Raw genomic sequence first — 18,191 nt, 5'->3', positions numbered from 1 at the left:
ATTAAAAACATACAGATTTTATACAAATATAGTATAGACATATACAAATGTTTTTGAATGATGAAATGTCAAATTATAATAATAATGATAATTGTGTGTGCCCGAGAACGGACGGAACAGACAAAAGACTACTCGGTATGGCCGAAAACGATGTTATTCCTTTAAAATTTGTGGGTAGGCAAACTTTCATGCACACATGGTTTTGGGTGAGTAGGCTGCCTTATTACCTCTCGACGACGACACGGAGGGCTGAGAATATGCATAACGACAAGGGAAATAGGATGGTACATGTTATGTTATGGTAATTGGGGGGGGGGCCTATGGTCGATCCGGTGTGGTGTAATGATACCTTGTGGTACAATTGTACAAACACAATATATGGGGCATGGGGCTGCACTTAAAATTAACTTAGAACTAAGGGCCTTAGTCTAAGGCAGGTGAAAGGCGTACTGGTGACTGTCGCAACTGGACGACCGGTGATGGTCATGTAATGGGCTCACACTTAATATATTATAAAGGTGTAACATTATATGTAGTAAATTATCAAGGTATACACTACCTACACTTAACACGTAAATAGGTAACATTTGAAGTTTTTATATTCTATATAGTATTGTCAAAATATTAGGTAACCGTAATTAGGTAAACGATTTGTTTTCCGAAGATTTTTATTCCAAATACTGTCTTTTTTTTATATAATATTTCGTTTTTTTTCGATCGGTTAATGAAGTTAATGAGTGGTTATAGTTATAATACACATATAATTTCGGTCTTCGTATGTATACAATTCATAAATATTCATAGGTAAGGGCGAACGCAGGGTGGACGTCTCTAAGAGGACTTAGAATAACTTAATTTAGCAGGTAAAGTTGTTAATGAATTTGGGAAAAATAAAATAAAGTTGCAATTTGTGTTCAACTAGTTACTATAATTGTAAACTATAATATATTACATATACAAGTATTTAGATACTTGTATTTAAATAATTAAATACTTTTTGAAGTATTTTTATGATATTCTAAATACAATTTTTAAAAGTACTTTTTTTAACAAAATATTGCGAGGATACAATTATTTTGTTATTATTCACATCATCATTATATTTTTTCTTTATTATAATTATAATCAATTATACGTTTCGTCAGCGTTGCACTTTTGTGGTCTCGTGTCACAGAACACAAGATCTCCGATAAAGCAGGTATAAATACCGACGGAGCAACCTACCATCTATAGAAATTTTTTTCCAAAATCATAGTAATACGACTAGGTAAATTAGGTCCGACATAATTTGTGTTCATTCTGAATGGTGGTCGTTATAACCGCACTTTTTACACCGTTCAATACTGCACACATTTATTCTATTGTTAAAAAGGTAAATTTGAAAGTTCGATAGTTCAAAACCGCACACATTTGATTCACAGTTAAAAATTAAACAGCATAATCATAAAATTACTTTTCATTTGGAAAAGTAGCCATAATCTCAACAAACGCCTTAGGAATCAAACGTGGCAAATCAGTTTGAACAGTGTAATTAACTAATTGGTTTCGCAAGATCCTTATTTAGTCTAGTTAGGTCCGGGTGATTTTCAGGTATAGTATACAGTATACTAGTTGGGACCCACAATTTTTCAGGTACTACACTAGTCGAGTCCTTGGAAAAAACATTTCTCTTTTTATTTTTACAGACTTTGGACTGTTAGAAATCTATAAATTAAAACACAGAAATGATAAAAATGATTTTTAAGTTTCTAATTTATAGTAAATAATTATAAAATGGTATAAGTACATGTTTTTATAAACATATTTCTCAATAATTCCATTTTTCTTACATATTTCGACAATTAGTTCATTTACGATTTATTAATAATTATTAATTATATACGATTGCATTTTTCAATACAGATAATTTTCCATGTTTCCAAAAATACAAAATAGTAACAAAACAATACCAATTATTGAACTTAATCTACGGTCGATTAACTTACTCCATCAGATACAGTCAAAATCCAATACTGCCCAATAACATCAGTGGAAGTCGAAAGATCATTTAGTCGTATACGACGGTATAAGGCAATTATACGACCAAATCGAAGATATTTTAAATTTGAATATTTAAAAACGATGTTATCATAAATTGTAATCAAGATAATTTTTATTTATTTTATTTATATTTACCATTTTTTTTTCTAATAATTTTATTATTTAAGATATAATTTGTTTCATTAGAAACTCATATAGTCATATGGATATATTATATAATTAAATAATAATAAATAAATCATATTAGTAAAATACATATTTTGAAGTTTTTGAAATTTTTAGCACATATTTTGGTAGTATAAATACATATAAATCTGAGCGACTGAGTCCTACTAATGAGTATATAAAACAAACATTAAAAAAAGATAATAGCCAATAATCATAAAAAAATATGTCAAGAAAACTTTGTATGTTTCGGAATGAAAAAATTTAAAAAATTTTAATTTGTACTTTTTTTCCTACCATCCATCAGCTCCTTATACTATGCAAAATTCTTACTTATTATCAAATACAATACATTTAGAATCAAATTAATTTGTAATATACGAGTAATTCATATAGTCTTTAACAAAATAATTTATATGTATAAATAAATTAGACCCATACTCTGTATACAGATAGCGCACTAGTCCAGTACTGGTCTATTAGACAACTAGACAAATACACATAAAAATTACAATGCAATAAGCTTTAAAAAAAATATTGAATTCAATATTTAACAATCCAATAGCCTATGGTACTATGTTAATGAAGACCGAAGAGTCAATTTTAGGATATCAAGTATAAATATTAACATAAACCCAATTGATAATCAGGGCCTGTTTTTATACGATTGACATTTGGTTTCTACGATCATAAATCTTACGTTTTATATCTGGGGGCTTCAGAGAATTTGTTTGAGAGTCTTAGTTTTCATTGTTTTTTAGTATTTCCATAATCAATACAGTGCATTTTATATAATTTACTAGGTATTATTTCTTACATTATTTCTTACGTACCTAATTATTTTATTTATATAAATTTACTTTTCTTTTAATAGCTATGATATACCTAGCTTATAATATAAATATTTTAAATTTTATTAACAAAAATATATTTTACATGTTCATATTCATGAAGCTTAAGTCTTCTTTGTCAACAAATTACAATAAAAGAAAATATTTTACAAATATGACATTTTTAAATGTCGCCAGATGACCACCAGTTACAACTTTTTGTATGGATACAGTGAGGCTCTATCACAGAATAGATTAAATAGAATTAATCTATTCTGTGGCTCTATTAAAGAGCCCTAGATAGTAGATACAGTACGCCGTGGCTCCATCCATATAGTATATGATCTAAAGTGTAGAGCATATGAAACCAAGATCTATAAAGAAATATAGATATATAGATATATAGATCTTGATATGAAACATGAATTCTGATTCTGAACACGGATATAAAAGTTCTTTTTATCCGTGATTCTGAATGATTACCACGATTAAAGATAGTATCTTTAATCGTGATGATTACGATGATAATGATGATATCAATTATTTTATTTTTGATAATAGTTAACAATTTCTTTTTTCTTGTCTTTTGTCTTACTGTCTGTCTGTCTTTTATTTCATTTTATTTCACTATTGAATTTAATTGAAATTGATTCTTTCATTTTTGTAGTCTTTCAAAACGAGTAAAGTATAGGCACTATAAATGTTAAGACATTATCATCGCCCAAAGTGACAGTCACTTTAATTTAAAAGTGACTAAAGGTGTATCAGTACTCATACTGTTTTATGTTAGAACAATCAGCAATCGATTTTATTCAACAAGCTGGTAAGTATCTGTTATTGTTTTTAAATAATCATTAACATTTAAATAATGTAAAATTAATATTAATAATTATTACCGTAATCAATCAATGTTTAGGGTAATAGCCATTGTCAATGAGTGCCCATCTACTTTTGTTTGATGAATATTATGATTAGAGTTTATGCTTTTTGTATTTTGTATATATACCTACATACAAACTGTATGTTAGGTCATGCACATTATCATCGTTTCCGACTCGTAGTTTGCGTGTTATCATCGTGATATAAACTCATATTACTACGAAACAAATTTCTGTATTACTTAGCTATGTTTTTAATGATTATTTAAAAACATGCAAACTCCTTGAAGTCTTGAACCCTAATTATTACAGTAGGCATCTAGCGATCTCGTATATCCATGATTTAGGTATCATTCTTAAAATTATCCCCTACCTGGTTGTAAGCTAGTGCCAAAGCGCCTGCCAAGTGCCTCATGAGATTGGCAATTTCTTAAATGTTTACTCACAAAACAAGTCGTCAGACATTTCGAACATTTCCAATGTTTTTTTTTTTTTGGTTTTAGTTTATTGAGCATCAATTTTGGACGGCGATTGCATCCAGATGGTTTTTTCCAATCTAATTCAATTTTTTCTGTACCTACCCAAAATGTTTTTACTCCCCCCGTTGAGTCAAGGTAAAGAGTAGTATTTAAAATATATTTTTCCACTTGGTGTATAATTGCTAGGTGTTGTAACTTGTAATAGTTTAAGATATTATTGCACTACCATAAAGACATTGATATATTTTTATCATTGTTTTATTAGATTAAATATGTATTGATATTTTATTTGTTAAAAGATTTCAATAATTGATAATAATTTGTATTCATATAAGGTACTATTGACCATTTACTTCATATGATAACTGAAGAAAGAGATAAAAAATGGTATTGAATTCAGTTGTTGCGTCTCTTGAAACTTTATCAAAATCTCGCTCTACACAAATTGTTCAAAATATGATACATCAATTTCAAAATTCGGTAATTATGATATTTGCTTAAATATATAGTAGTAAAATTAATTAATTAAATTTTATATTGTATAAAAATTTTTTTTTATGTCATAAAACAATAATTTCAATACCATGAAAATGTAAATGTATTTTACAATTGATATTTGTTGTTGGTATTATTTCCAGTTGAGTATTGTTGAATCTAAAAGTTCACTATCTGCTATGAAACAACTTTGTGAAAACCTCTATGATGATTTTGATGTGGAGCTTACAAATAATTTGGTTTAATTTGCCACTAATGAAATGTTTAAATCCTCAGACTCTCAGTTTCCAGCATCAGATATGTTGATCATCTTAAGTCGATGAAGATCTGATCAGGTAAAATTTGTGGATAGAATATGATTGTGTGTGGTGGTTATAATCAACACTTTTTTTTGTAACACAATTAGTTATGTTATATTTATTTTATTTTTGTGTAGTATTGCCTACTTATTATACAATATTTACTTCTATAAACAATTTCAAAATAAAATAAATTTACATAGTAACAAACTGTGCAGAAAGTTGCATAAAATTACACAACAACCAATTTTATAGTGCTCACGTGCCAACACAAGAAGGAGTATAGTCAACTCTTGTTATCTTAAATCACAAAATAAATTCAACTTTTTTTAGTTAGTATTTTTCAAGTTATATAGTACCTCAAATACAACTAATAAATATTTAAATAAATATTTCAAAAGGCAAGAAATAAAAACGAAAATGTACTCAATCCTAAAACCTATATCCATATTAAATGATTATCCAATTTAAAATGTAATGAAATTTCAATTGAATTTTATACCAAATATAAACTGCGCAAAAATATTTATACAGTGAAAACTCTTTATAACGAATCTGAAGGGACCAAGAGATTTCTTTCGTTAAAGAGAGTTTTCGTAATAGAGAGGGTTTAAAAAAAAAAAAACAAAATTGTTGTTAGAAATTACGTTGATAATAAAATGAATATATTCAATATCGATAATAATGGTATTATTACGATATTAAAAGTAGATAATGAAAGAATGTAATCATTTTTAGAAATGTCGGTATTTTTGACGATTATTTTTATAATTTATAATGCTTAAGGGGCAATATCCGATCTTTTTTTTTTTATTAAATCATTGAAATGCGTATACCTAAAGTTAAAACATGACTTAAGATGAAACTAAAAAATATTAAAAAAAATATTTGTTCATTTTTTTGGCTATAAATACAGTTCAAAAATTGAAATTTCGCATTTTGAGTTCCTTCCTACTAGTCTGAGTTTTGTAGTTAGGAGTCTGTAACTTTGAATATATCATATTGACATATTGCCTAGAATACTGTCGTTGGCTGTTTCTTTGTTGATGATTATTTTTAAAGGTTATTTGGGTTCAAACTTACCTCTTAGTGGTAAAATGGTTTTTCTTAAATATTTTTTTTAATAATCAAAATACGAAAAAAAAATCAACGTTGGTATATAGGTATTACTATTATGAATCAGTTTATTTTTTCAGATCAAAAATATTTTAACTATTGAGTAATTTGGAAAGGAACTAAGATTTGGTTTATTCAATTTTGTTGGCTCCTCCCCTAATACCCAACGCATGCACGCAATTTATCGTATTCCACTGTTAGCGCTGCTTAGCGGCGGCGGCAAAGCGCAACGGCGCGCTGGCTGCTAGTCGGTTGTTGGTTGTCGACGCAGATGCGACGTAATATATAGCCTATAGGCCTACGGCGACAGAAAAACACTCTTTATTCTGCGCTATGAGTGCCTGCAATCGACAATTGGTCTCATCTCCCGTGTTAAAAAATTACGGTGTATTGTACTAACCCTTTTAGGAAAGTGATTATTAATTTTAGTTTTTTGATATGAATATAGCCATGACTAAATAAATAAATGTAATCATCGGTAGAATTAACTATATAAATAAATATAAGGTATTATTAATAAAATGCGTATAATATTATTATAACAGTATAGTTATCAATGCAATTAAAAAAAAATACAAAATATTAAAAATTATAAATAACACATTTAAAATTACATAATATGACATTTTTCAATTCTTACTTTAAATTTTTAAATTTCTTTTTTATTTGAAATTGTGCTTCCGTTATTTTCGCCGGATCTCGTATTCGTAAACCTCTTGGAACTCGAGGATCTACAATTTCAGGCAACATACAGTCCATGTAGAAATTGATTAATTTTGGAAGCATCTTATTTGTCCAAAGATATTCGTCCCTGTTGATATTCTGCACATAAAGATTATTTCCCATACTGAATAAAATAAAAATACATTCTATTTTTTTTGTAATGTTTAGTTGGCCTTGAATTTGCCAATAATATTTATGGTTTTCTTTGAGTTTAAGTTGACCTGTTTCTGTAAGCTCTAAACAAAACTGCAACTTTTTATCAAGAGCTGCATCTTCTAAGGTTTTTTGTCCTATAGACGGCGTACACTTGACCTCTATTATTTTATCGTCATCAACTAAACCATCGGGACTTGCGCCCAAAAATGGATATTGTTCATCAACAAACAACCCACACGGTCTTACAGTTTTGTTATACTGATTTTCGAATTGTCGGATAACCACTTTTTCATTTTGTCGTCCAAATTCAATATGTTTCGAAATAATATTTTTACTGTATAATAATGTTTTCACTAAATTATGACAAGATGTAGTTGATTTTCTACAAATAACTGTCCCGAAATTAGAAGCGGTGAGTCTATTTTTCTTTGCTTCGTGCCAGACTACATTATCATGTTGACCAATAGTGTTTTTTTGTAATTGTTCGATTGTTTCGGTTGAAAAAGAATCTTTTTTTAACTCTTCTAACTTTTTATTGACGTTAAATTTAAAATCCTCTTCAGTCATATCCAGCCCAGCAGCGTCTGGACCGTAATCAAAATCATGATTCACTGTACTTTTGTCACCTCCACTTACTTTAAATCTAATTTTTTTTTGTTTTTTATACTTTGAGTTTAAAGTTGTCATTGCAATACGCCTCGTTAAATTTTTTTTAAAAAACTTGCCGGGACTTTTTCCTGATAATTTTTTCCATGGACTTAAATGCCAAGACTGGCCCCTAGAGTGAACTTGGGTTGCACCTAATACTCTTCTTTGATATGAGCCTGTTTTGGTATAATTTACTCTTTTACCGCCAGTAAATTTTGCAACTAAGCTCATAAAGTTTTCAGCTATATTAGTTGTAGTGTTGAAAACTAGACGATCGGCTTTTCTCGTTACTTTATCAACAATTGCTAAAATTTCTGACATTATTTTGCCACTTTCCATTAATGGCACATTGTCCTTTTCATTCATATTTGACCGTGTACAATATGTAGGACGACAATTTTTATGAGAACCGAGAACATGATATGGTGCATTTTTTAAATCTTCTCGCAGTATGTTTACATTATGTGATTTTCCACACTCTTTAATTGCAGTCCGTACCCCTTTAACCAATCTTTCTAAGGGAGATGGAGAACCATAAGTTAAAACTTTGCGCACATGTAATGGGAAATGTTTATTTGCCACCAATTTTCGTAGGCCATCGTGGAGATTACGAGTTATATGATTAGCACATTCTAATTTGATAACATCTCGACCATACGATACTTTTTCAACTATTCTGGCATACACACTTGAATCACCATCGCCAATATAATATTTATATATTAAACCATGTTGTTCTAGGCTTTGGCGAAAGCCTTCTACAATAATATCTTGTTCCATACCTGTTGAAGAACCATCATAATTTCGGAAACACAAATGATCTATTTTTTTATTATTTTTGGATGCAGAAGAACATGTACTACAATATTTGTTTCTTACACCTACATAGACGGGCTTTTTTGTTTCTGCACCAATAATTATTCCCTATAAAATAAAAACTATTCTTAATAGTTCTTGCGTATAGTTAAATATATATCATACGTAAAGTTAAGATAAAATAAATCAGATTCGATACATATATGTATTTCGTGATATAAGGATTTTAAATTAAAAAAATTATTATTGCATATTTTAAATATTTTGTCAAAAAATCGATTTTGTCGAAAAGTGGTTTTTTCGTAAAATTGCCGTTTTTCTGTCACTTTTTTTTTGTTTTTCTCGATTTTTTTGAAAACTGTTGGAAAATGTTTACTTTTACCTCAAAGTACCAACAAGATGAATTTTCCTATTCAAAGAGGGGCTGAAGTCAAAAATCGGAGCATTATTACTACTCCAAAACGTGATGACAGACACAAAAATTAATAAAAAAAAAAAACACATCTTTGTAAAATCAATACATTCATCACTCCGTTCAGAATCTAAAAATGATTACCTATCTAAAACTAGTAGAAAGCTGGTTTTTGGCAAAAACTACCGTTTTTTTTCTATAATATTATTAAAAACAAATATATTATATATTATATTATTATATACATTTTATATCTATAGGGCTTATTTATATGCATATGCGAATACATATTTCCCCTTTGACATAAAATATCCGACTAATTATCTAGATACCTATATTTACATTTAAAAAAAAAAATAATAATTAAGTATTAGTAAAATACATATTTTGGTTTCATAAATATTAAATACATATAAATCCGATCCCTAGTTATAACTTATAAGATTTCTAAAATTACCACGCCTGATTGAGAATTGAAACCATGTCCGTAACTTCTTTTAGCCCAACCACCATCACCTATCACTGTGATGTAAGGAGTTCCTTTATATAAATTTCCTTTTTGTATGGCAATTTTTTTTTCCTGCTCTCCATTTTTTTTCAACATTTCTGAAATTTGTTGTTCCCACACCTATAATTGAATAATGGTAAATTAAATTACCATAAATCACTATTACCTTTAGCTTTGGAATAACAAGGTTTAATTATCTTTTATATGTTTATCTACCTTTCCTATAATAACTTCATGTCGTTTAAATTTTTTAAACGATGGTGATGGACAGTCCATAACTGCGAGTAAATCTTCAATCTGACGATGTCCAATACCGATTGATAATGCTCCCCAAACTAACGCATTATTGACATTATCTACAGATGATTCTCTGTCTGATGTGACAATTTGATGACGGTCACAAACATGGCATTTGAAATAAAGTTTAAATCCTACACCATTTTGTACTTCTTTGATTAGTACAAATCGTCCCATAGTACATTTACTACCATGTTTACCCAGTTCCATCATTTGTTTCATAAAATGTTCTATGTCTACTACTCGGCGCCCTGATAATGTAGGTTCATTAGATTTTACGTACTCAACATTCAAATTTGGTAATGTAGATTCATCTAATCCCGAATGGTCTGATAGTTGTAAGTAGTCATTATCATCGTTATTGACACTATCATAAAAACATTGAATATTTCTGTATAAATATATTGTATTATATTATATACATAAATAAATATATTATATAATATATATTATATATTTATATATTTATATACATATATTATACAAAAAATTATAGATAAAAAATGTGGGCAAGTGGGTACCGCCATACCACACTGTTCACACGGTAGGTGTCTGAGTAAATGTATAAAATACGAAAAAAGTATAATTATACATGAAAAACGATTCTAAGCGAAGATGGTCAGTCAGTCTAGGATATTTTTAAATACAGTAATTATATCACATAATAATGATTATAACCTTCTATTGAGTTTTTAATGTTTTTGTCCAAGCAAATTTTTTTTCGCATAATTTATGGAAAAAAAAAATAACAAGCCTTTTTATAAATCCATAAATAGCTCAAAATGAGTCAAAATATTTGAAAGATTTTATCATGTACAGGGAATGCAATCTTAAAATGTTTGTGAAAATTTCGAGTATCTATGTTAATTCGTTTTTGAGTTAGGTAATACAAAAAAATTATTCAAATTTTGTCGAAAATTCGAAATCTGGTGTTGCGTCATAATTCTTATTTACAAAACTGAATTACTATTTACTTTTAATAATTTTACTTGAAATTAGTATATACCTATATATTATATATAATATGAGTGGTATCCATTTGCCCATATTTTTATGCTTACGTTTCATTTGATTTTTGGATATCCATATCCTCTTCAAGATTATTGGTATTATCTTCATTATTTATTTTTTCAGTTTTTTTATACCTACTCAAAAGTAAATTTTGTATGCATTTCGACTTTGCACTTCTCTTTTTGCATTTACTTTGTTTCCCATGTTTTTTGTTTGCCATAATTTATCCAATAAAAGTAGATAGGTAATCAAATAAAACGTGTGCAGACATTGAAAGTAGAATAACAAATGACAAAATATGTACAATAGTATTACAAGCAATAAGCTAATATAATATTATGAATTGTACATTATCGATAAGATATTATTATACCTATACGATCATTCTATGTTTTGAATTTTTATTTATACATGTCGTGCGCCAGTATCAAAGTCAGATAATAATAACACGGTAATAAAATAGTATTTTTGTCGCGGAGATATATATTAATTATTAGAAATCCAGCGTGGTGGGAGTGGGGATTGTTCTGCCGACTGTCGCCGAGTCTCGCCGCCAGGTCCGTAGTAGTCAGAGTAGGGGTTACTACGCGATTCTAATTACTAGTAACGCGCTCCTACGGAATTATTTAATAACATAATCGAATTTATCCCCTTAACAGGTAAATAGTGTTATGAAACATAAAATATTGTTTTGTTATTGAGAGTGACTATGCGTTATAGAGAATGAATTGACTAATGGGTTATAAAGCAAATCAGCTAATATTATGTCATGTTTACGTTATATAGAGTTTTTTGTTGTAAAGAGTTTCGTTATAAAGAGTTTTCACTGTGTATAATATATATATATCATGTATCTTCATTTAAAACTATATATTCCAAGGAAAATATTTAATTTTTATCCCAATTTTAAATCATTTTCTATTTCTTTTTTAATTATTATTATTATTATTTTACAGATGTTTAATTATAATATTATGAGTTTGATTATTGAATGAAATAAAAATTAATTCATTTTTACTCTTAAAACATCGATAGATTATAATTATAAATTTTACAATGTTGATGTTTATTTGGTACAAAATTATGTCGTACTAAATGATTAATTTGTTATTTGTCAAGTATAATATGCAATTTTGTTTCTAAAAAAGTAAAACCATACGTTTCTACCCATAGTGTTCTATGATTCTACCAAATTAATATTCTACTGTTATTACTAATCTAAATATATCGTGTCATACTCTATCTAAAATGAACATGTAACCATTTTATACACTTGAAATAGTGTGCTCATATTGTACTATTATCAAAACATATAAATTTAGTAGATTGAAGTAGACTTTTAGTGCAATTCTAAATATAAACTAATCTGTAAAGCCATCACATGTTACATTTTTATAGTGGAAAGAGTATAATCGATTAATAATAAATGTTCTGTTTTTAGTGTATACAAAACATTATGTCTCATTTAAAAGAAGGTATTCCTCTACATCCTTCTATTATATATTCTTGAGGACATCTTGCTTCAAATCACCTTTTTAAGTTTATTAACTTTGTTGATCCATTCTTATCAGCTATTTGCTCAATTTTACTTCTGACCAAGTCAGATGCACTGCGTAAAATTTATGGTACAGGTTTGTAATATTTACATTTATTAATCAAATTTTATATATTGTATGTTATACTATAAGATTAAGAGATTGCAAAGAATACATTTAAATATAATTTTGGTTGTTAGAAAGTTGCCATTATAACCAGGGACGGCGCCAGGGTTTGCGAGGCCCAGGACAATACACTATTACGAGGCCCTAAATTAAAATTATTATAATATTGATTATAGGAACGATTGTGAAAAAAAATGGATACGAAAATGTAAAATGATAAACAAACTTTTGTTGATTTAATAATAATAATAATATATAATAATAATAATAATACGAACACTTGAATATTATTTGTATATTATACAGTATACTTATTACTTGTGCAATTGTATGTTACTAAAAAAATTTTTTTCTTAATTTTTTTGAAGCGAAAGTTTCTAAAAGATTTTGATAGTCAATTTTGTTAGATATTTCTTGTTCAATAGATATAAGTGCAAGATCTGAAAGTTTCTCTTGGCTTAATTTATTTCGCAGGTACGTTTTGATTAATTTAAGCTTTGAGAAACTTCTTTCAGCACAAGCTGATGTTACTGGTATTGTTAACATGATTCTTAAAGCAATAGATATATTAGGAAATGAACCATTTGTCTTTTTTAAAATACCAAGAGCTATAAGCGGAGTTGTATTGTCATCAATCATCATACGAAAAATAAGAAGTTCAGAAAATAAGTCAAGTCCTTCCAAATCATTCAGATCACCATCGGATAATACTAAATGTAAATCTTTGCAATATTTTAGTAGTTCATCTTCTTCCATAGTTTTTACTTTACCTATTTGATACAAAAAACCAAAGTTATTCGAATATGACTCTAACTGGTCAAAACGTTTATTAATCGATTCTATTGCTTGATTAACAATAACTTGAAAATAATCAATACGAAAACGATCTTCCTCATTTGAGATTGATTCATCGTCATGTTCATAACTAAACATCTTCTTTTTCTTTCTAACACGACAACACTTAAAAATAATTGGGATGTCTATTTCTGAAGCCAGTTTATTTGCTATATTTTTTGCAAAATCGAATCCTGTTATTCTATACTGTTTCAAATATTCTAAAAGACCGTATACCATTTTTGTAGAAGTACTGATGTTCATAATTTGGGATTGAAGATTCTTACTTACAATATTCACCTTTTCTAAAATATCATACCAAATAATAAGGCTAAGTATAAATTCATAACTACTTATTTCGTTTAATAATGAATTAGCTTCACTTTTAGCCATTAAATCATTTGCCGTTTCATATACTTCTTCTAAAGCTTCTATTATACATGGAAATTGTAATCGTAATGCTTTCACGCTGTTTAGTCGACTTTCCCATCTCGTATCGGACCATTGTTTAACAGTAAATAATTTGCAGTGCTTTTGAATTATACTCCAACGATTTGTTGAAGCCGAAAATAAGGTGTAAACACGGCGTACTGTACCGAAAAATGAAATTGCTCTTGTAGAATTTTTTGCCGCATCGCAGAGAACTAAATTTAAACTGTGAGCTGCGCATGGTGTAAAAAAAGCTCTGAGGTTTATATTTGAAATACGTGTCTGCACTCCTTGGTATTTGCCAACCATATTTGACCCATTGTCATATGCTTGACCTCTACAGTCTCCGATATTTATATTATATAATTCTAATTGTTTAAGGAGAACTTCAGATAAATTTAATCCAGTAGTAGAATTTACATTTATGAAGTCTAGAAAATATTCTTGTATGGTTGGATCAGATTCATTACTTTCTTCCATATTTACTATGCGTATGAGAATTGTAAGTTGCTCTTGATGTCCGATATCTGGTGTACAATCCATTACGACAGTGAAATATTTTGCGGCTCGTATCAAACTTATTATTTTTTGTCTTATTTCATTTGCCATAATTTGAATGAGTTCGTCTTGTATATCATGGCCTAAATAATGCACACGAGTTTCTTCGTCTTTAATTCGTCTTAAATGTTCCTCCATTATCGGATCAAATTTTGCTAACATTTCAATAATACCAAGATATTTCCCGTTCCCTTTGGCATATAAAACATCTGTTGTACCCCTAAAGGCATCATTGTGTATGGCTAAATAATGAATTATTGATAAGACTCGGTTCAATACATTTCTCCAATGATTTTTTTCTCTTTCTATTATATTTATTTCTAGCTGGTTAATTGTTTTCCCTTTGGATATTCTAGTATTCAATTCCATCCAGGCTTCGACAGACTTATAATGTGAAATAGATTTTTCATGAGTTTTAAGTTTTTCAGATAAGTGTCTCCAATCATTGGTACCTTTAGAGCTTAATGAAGTCTCTTTATCATAATTAGCATTGGTACTAAACAATTTACAACAGTAACACAATACACAATCTTCCAACTTAGAGTAAATTAACCAAAATCTATTAATTTGTTCTCCGTTAATTAAATTACGGTAGTATAATTTTGTTGAAAATTTCCTTTTTGAACCATCATCTTGCACTGTAATTGGAAAGTTATGATTTATTACACGTGAAGGACCCAATTTAACTATTTCGTATTTTGTATTATTATTCATTACGATTGGCCAATTCGCATGATCTTTCAATAAATGTAATTTATTTTCATTCAAGTGATCATCATTTAATTTATTTATATTAGTAGAAAAATGTATTATAATATTATCATCCAATCTATGATTTTCAAGTGACAAATTTTCAGTGGCATCAACTTTTTCACCTTCAAAATTTAAGCATCCTTCAGTATTATCATTTTTTAGTATCTCATCAATTTCAAAATTATTTTCTATGTTATTTTCCAATGTATTTTTTTCATTAATCTTTGTGGTCTCTACTTTGTTGGAGGTTGGAAAAAATTTTTCAAGACTTCCACGTATCTTTTTTACAAACTCTTCTTTTTGTTTTTTCTTTTCTCGCTTTGCACATCCTGATTCAAACTTCCTAAATTTATCGCGATCTCGTCCCATTGTATTCTATATATCACTGAAAATACAAAAAATACGTGTGTCTATCCCATGTTTCACAGTTATTGTGATATTTATACGTGTGGTTGGGTATTAGTCAAAGTAAAATTATATTTCGTGAGAAAGGGGATAAGTCACTCGGAGTACAAACTTTATGTTATTTATTAATATAATATTTTTCATAGGTAATATAACTAGGTACCTAATAAGATATAAATTAATATTTTTTTGAATTTATATTACCTAGTTACAGTGTTGGGTATTAACGTAACTCAAATTACAAATTACTGTATCGAAATTACTTTTCTAGTAAGGTGGTAGTAATTTCATTACATTTTATTCAAATTTACATTAATGTGCAGAGTAACGCATTTTTTTACGTTATTAAAATGAAGTACAATAATTTATAACAAACGTAAAAGGATTACAATGTCCAAAACAAATTACAATTCAATTAATTAAATTTTGATTTCGAAATAATATTATTTGTAATTTCTATCTATATACGGCGTATAATATATTTTATACATTCTGTTTATTTATAAAATTAATAATGTACAACATTAATGTTATACCTACATAATTTATATAGGTATAATGTATAACATTTTTTATAGTAAAAAAAATTGATCTATTTTATCAATAAATAATAAAAAAGTAAAGTTAATTTAACACCCTACTTTTGAAAAGAAAAAGTAATGTAACGTGATAAAAATAATGTTAGGTAGGTAATGCGAATGTAGGTAATTTAAATAAAAATTTTTAATGTAACAAGTACCTAACGTAATTTTATTACTTTTTAAAAGTTATTTACCCAACACTGCGGCTAGTTATTGTTAGTATAGTTGTATAGATAAACCAGGTAATCGTTTTATTTAAATAATATAAGTTGAGAATTGAGAGAGATGACGTCTAAAAGATACAAACAATTTCTAACCATGGCAAAAGTAAATACTTAAAATACTTATTTATAATATATTTTAGATCAAATATACTGATTGTTAGTTGTTACATAATTAAATTAAATAATATAACAAATAATAACATTTTATAGTAAAACTATTAGCCATCATAAGTTATGGTCAACAGAAAATTTTAGGTACCTAGTTTAGCAAGAAATCTAACATGATTAAAAATATTTGTATTACATTTTTTATTATATGTAAAATTATTTAATTTAATTATTACAATAATTTAAATAAAAATTAAATCCCCATCCACGCACAGCTGAACCTCTCCGTGTATTCTAAATTGTGTCTACTTACCACTTACCCCTTACGAAATTCAAATAAAATAAAAACTATTATTGCTACAGTACCGCCTGACAGCCGTTGCCAGACGTTCTTCAGTAAAAAGTGATTTGCAAGTTTGTAATTGTTTGTTCACCAAATCAAAAAATAAATAAGATAAGATAATAAAAAATTGATACATGCAAGAATTATATTTATAATTATTTTGTATAAACAATGCGTACTGCGGTGTCGACCGGTTGATCGACGAGTCTTTTTCTTATCGGTTACGGAGAAACCACTAATAATTGGCGACAACTTATAATAATAAAAAAAAGTATCATCATACTATAAATAAAATAATTTTCAATTTGTGTTTGTAAAAAAAACATTACACGTAACACGATAATACTTAATTTTAGATATTCTTAGTTCATGTTTTTTGTATTATGTTTACTTTTGAGTGTCTTTATTGGGAGCAAACGCGAGGCCTTGATAATATTCTCTAAAGCGCGAGGCCCAGGACAAATGTCCCACTTGCCCTACCCTAGCGCCGTCCCTGATTATAACCTATATATTCTTTATTATTAAAGAGGTCATTTTGAACTTCTTAATTTAATCTAACACAAATAATAGAACCTTAAATCTTATCCATAATATTTATTTTATTTTAGTGATTGGTGAGATGTGTGCGTCTGTTATTGAATATGAACCATCAGTTATAGATGCAACTAAACAAAATTTGTCACCTAAATTAGAAAAAATATACAAAATTATTAATGATGTTTGGTTAATTTCCAAGGTTATAAAGGTCAATATTAAATTTTTTTTTTACTTTATGTAATAAATATATTTTGTATAGACTGTAGATGAGTTTTGCAGTTTTGCTTAATGTTATTGAAATGTATATATGTTCAGAGCATATTTAGAGTCTAATTTATTTAGGTGTAGTGTATTATTTATCAGTCTCAATAAAGTATAAATGTTAAAATAAATCTTATTCCCTTATTGTATTTATTGCTTATAATTAGAGTGCGGATTTTTATGCACTAAAAAGTATCGAAATATGCCATATAATATGCAGTTATAATTGCAACTTATAATAATTAATTACTTAAATATTTAATAAAAAAAATTTAGGGAATTTTCTGAACAACTTATATTTTTAAAGACTGAAAACGAACATTTGACGTGTATAGAAGTTATTGGGGTATATTTGAAGCAACTTAGTATTATCGGGTCTTAGCAAGAGCGATTAAGTTTACATCGTAGTCGATTATTTATCTTATAAATAAATATATATAAATTATTATTTATAGTGACTATAAAATTTAGTTTTAATTTTTCTACTTGACAAAATATTATTTTATACATTTTTTTTTTTAAATTTTCGCTTTGATATGCAATAAATTTTGAATTTTGCCAAAATATGCAAAAATATGCAATTGCATAGAAATCCGCGCTCCACTTATAATTGAGTTTATGATT

At 27.8% G+C, this 18,191-nt stretch overlaps 1 protein-coding gene and 1 long non-coding RNA gene across 3 annotated transcripts; one reads left to right on the top strand and one right to left on the bottom strand.

The window, feature by feature from the left end:
• The first annotated feature begins 3,613 nt into the window (after positions 1-3,613).
• Positions 3,614-17,515, top strand: LOC132926793 (uncharacterized). Its single transcript, XR_009661530.1, has 5 exons — positions 3,614-3,858; positions 4,417-4,527; positions 4,728-4,872; positions 5,031-5,222; positions 17,378-17,515. It is a non-coding gene; the product is annotated as an uncharacterized LOC132926793 (long non-coding RNA).
• LOC132927759 (uncharacterized) lies at positions 5,979-11,281 on the bottom strand. Of its 2 annotated transcripts, XM_060992352.1 has the most exons (5): positions 10,924-11,281; positions 10,063-10,229; positions 9,782-9,996; positions 9,515-9,685; positions 5,979-8,753 (listed from the first exon to the last, which is right to left on the bottom strand). In XM_060992352.1, the coding sequence occupies exons 1-5, from the start codon at positions 11,091-11,093 to the stop codon at positions 6,939-6,941; spliced, it is 2,538 nt and encodes an 845-aa protein (XP_060848335.1). In that variant the 5' UTR covers positions 11,094-11,281; the 3' UTR covers positions 5,979-6,938. The 2 variants fall into 2 exon arrangements, with proteins under 2 accessions (XP_060848335.1, XP_060848334.1); XM_060992351.1 differs by having other exon boundaries at positions 9,782-10,229.
• Positions 17,516-18,191: the final 676 nt, after the last annotated feature.

Source organism: Rhopalosiphum padi, chromosome 3 (genome assembly GCF_020882245.1).
Source record: "Rhopalosiphum padi isolate XX-2018 chromosome 3, ASM2088224v1, whole genome shotgun sequence".
NCBI lineage: Eukaryota > Metazoa > Arthropoda > Insecta > Hemiptera > Aphididae > Rhopalosiphum > Rhopalosiphum padi.
Note: the sequence above shows the minus strand (reverse complement) of the source record. Positions and strands in the feature narration are given on the sequence as shown.

Bases quoted from the DNA above. Each gene is read 5' to 3' on its own strand.
- LOC132927759 (XM_060992351.1), bottom strand. From the start codon at position 11,093: ATGGCAAACAAAAAACATGGGAAACAAAGTAAATGCAAAAAGAGAAGT. The intron at 10,230-10,923 runs GTAAGCATAAAA...TTTTTATGATAG, and splicing joins ATCCAAAAATCAAATGAAAC to TGTCAATAACGATGATAATG. The intron at 9,686-9,781 runs GTAGATAAACAT...ATTCAATTATAG, and splicing joins ATGAAGTTATTATAGGAAAG to GTGTGGGAACAACAAATTTC.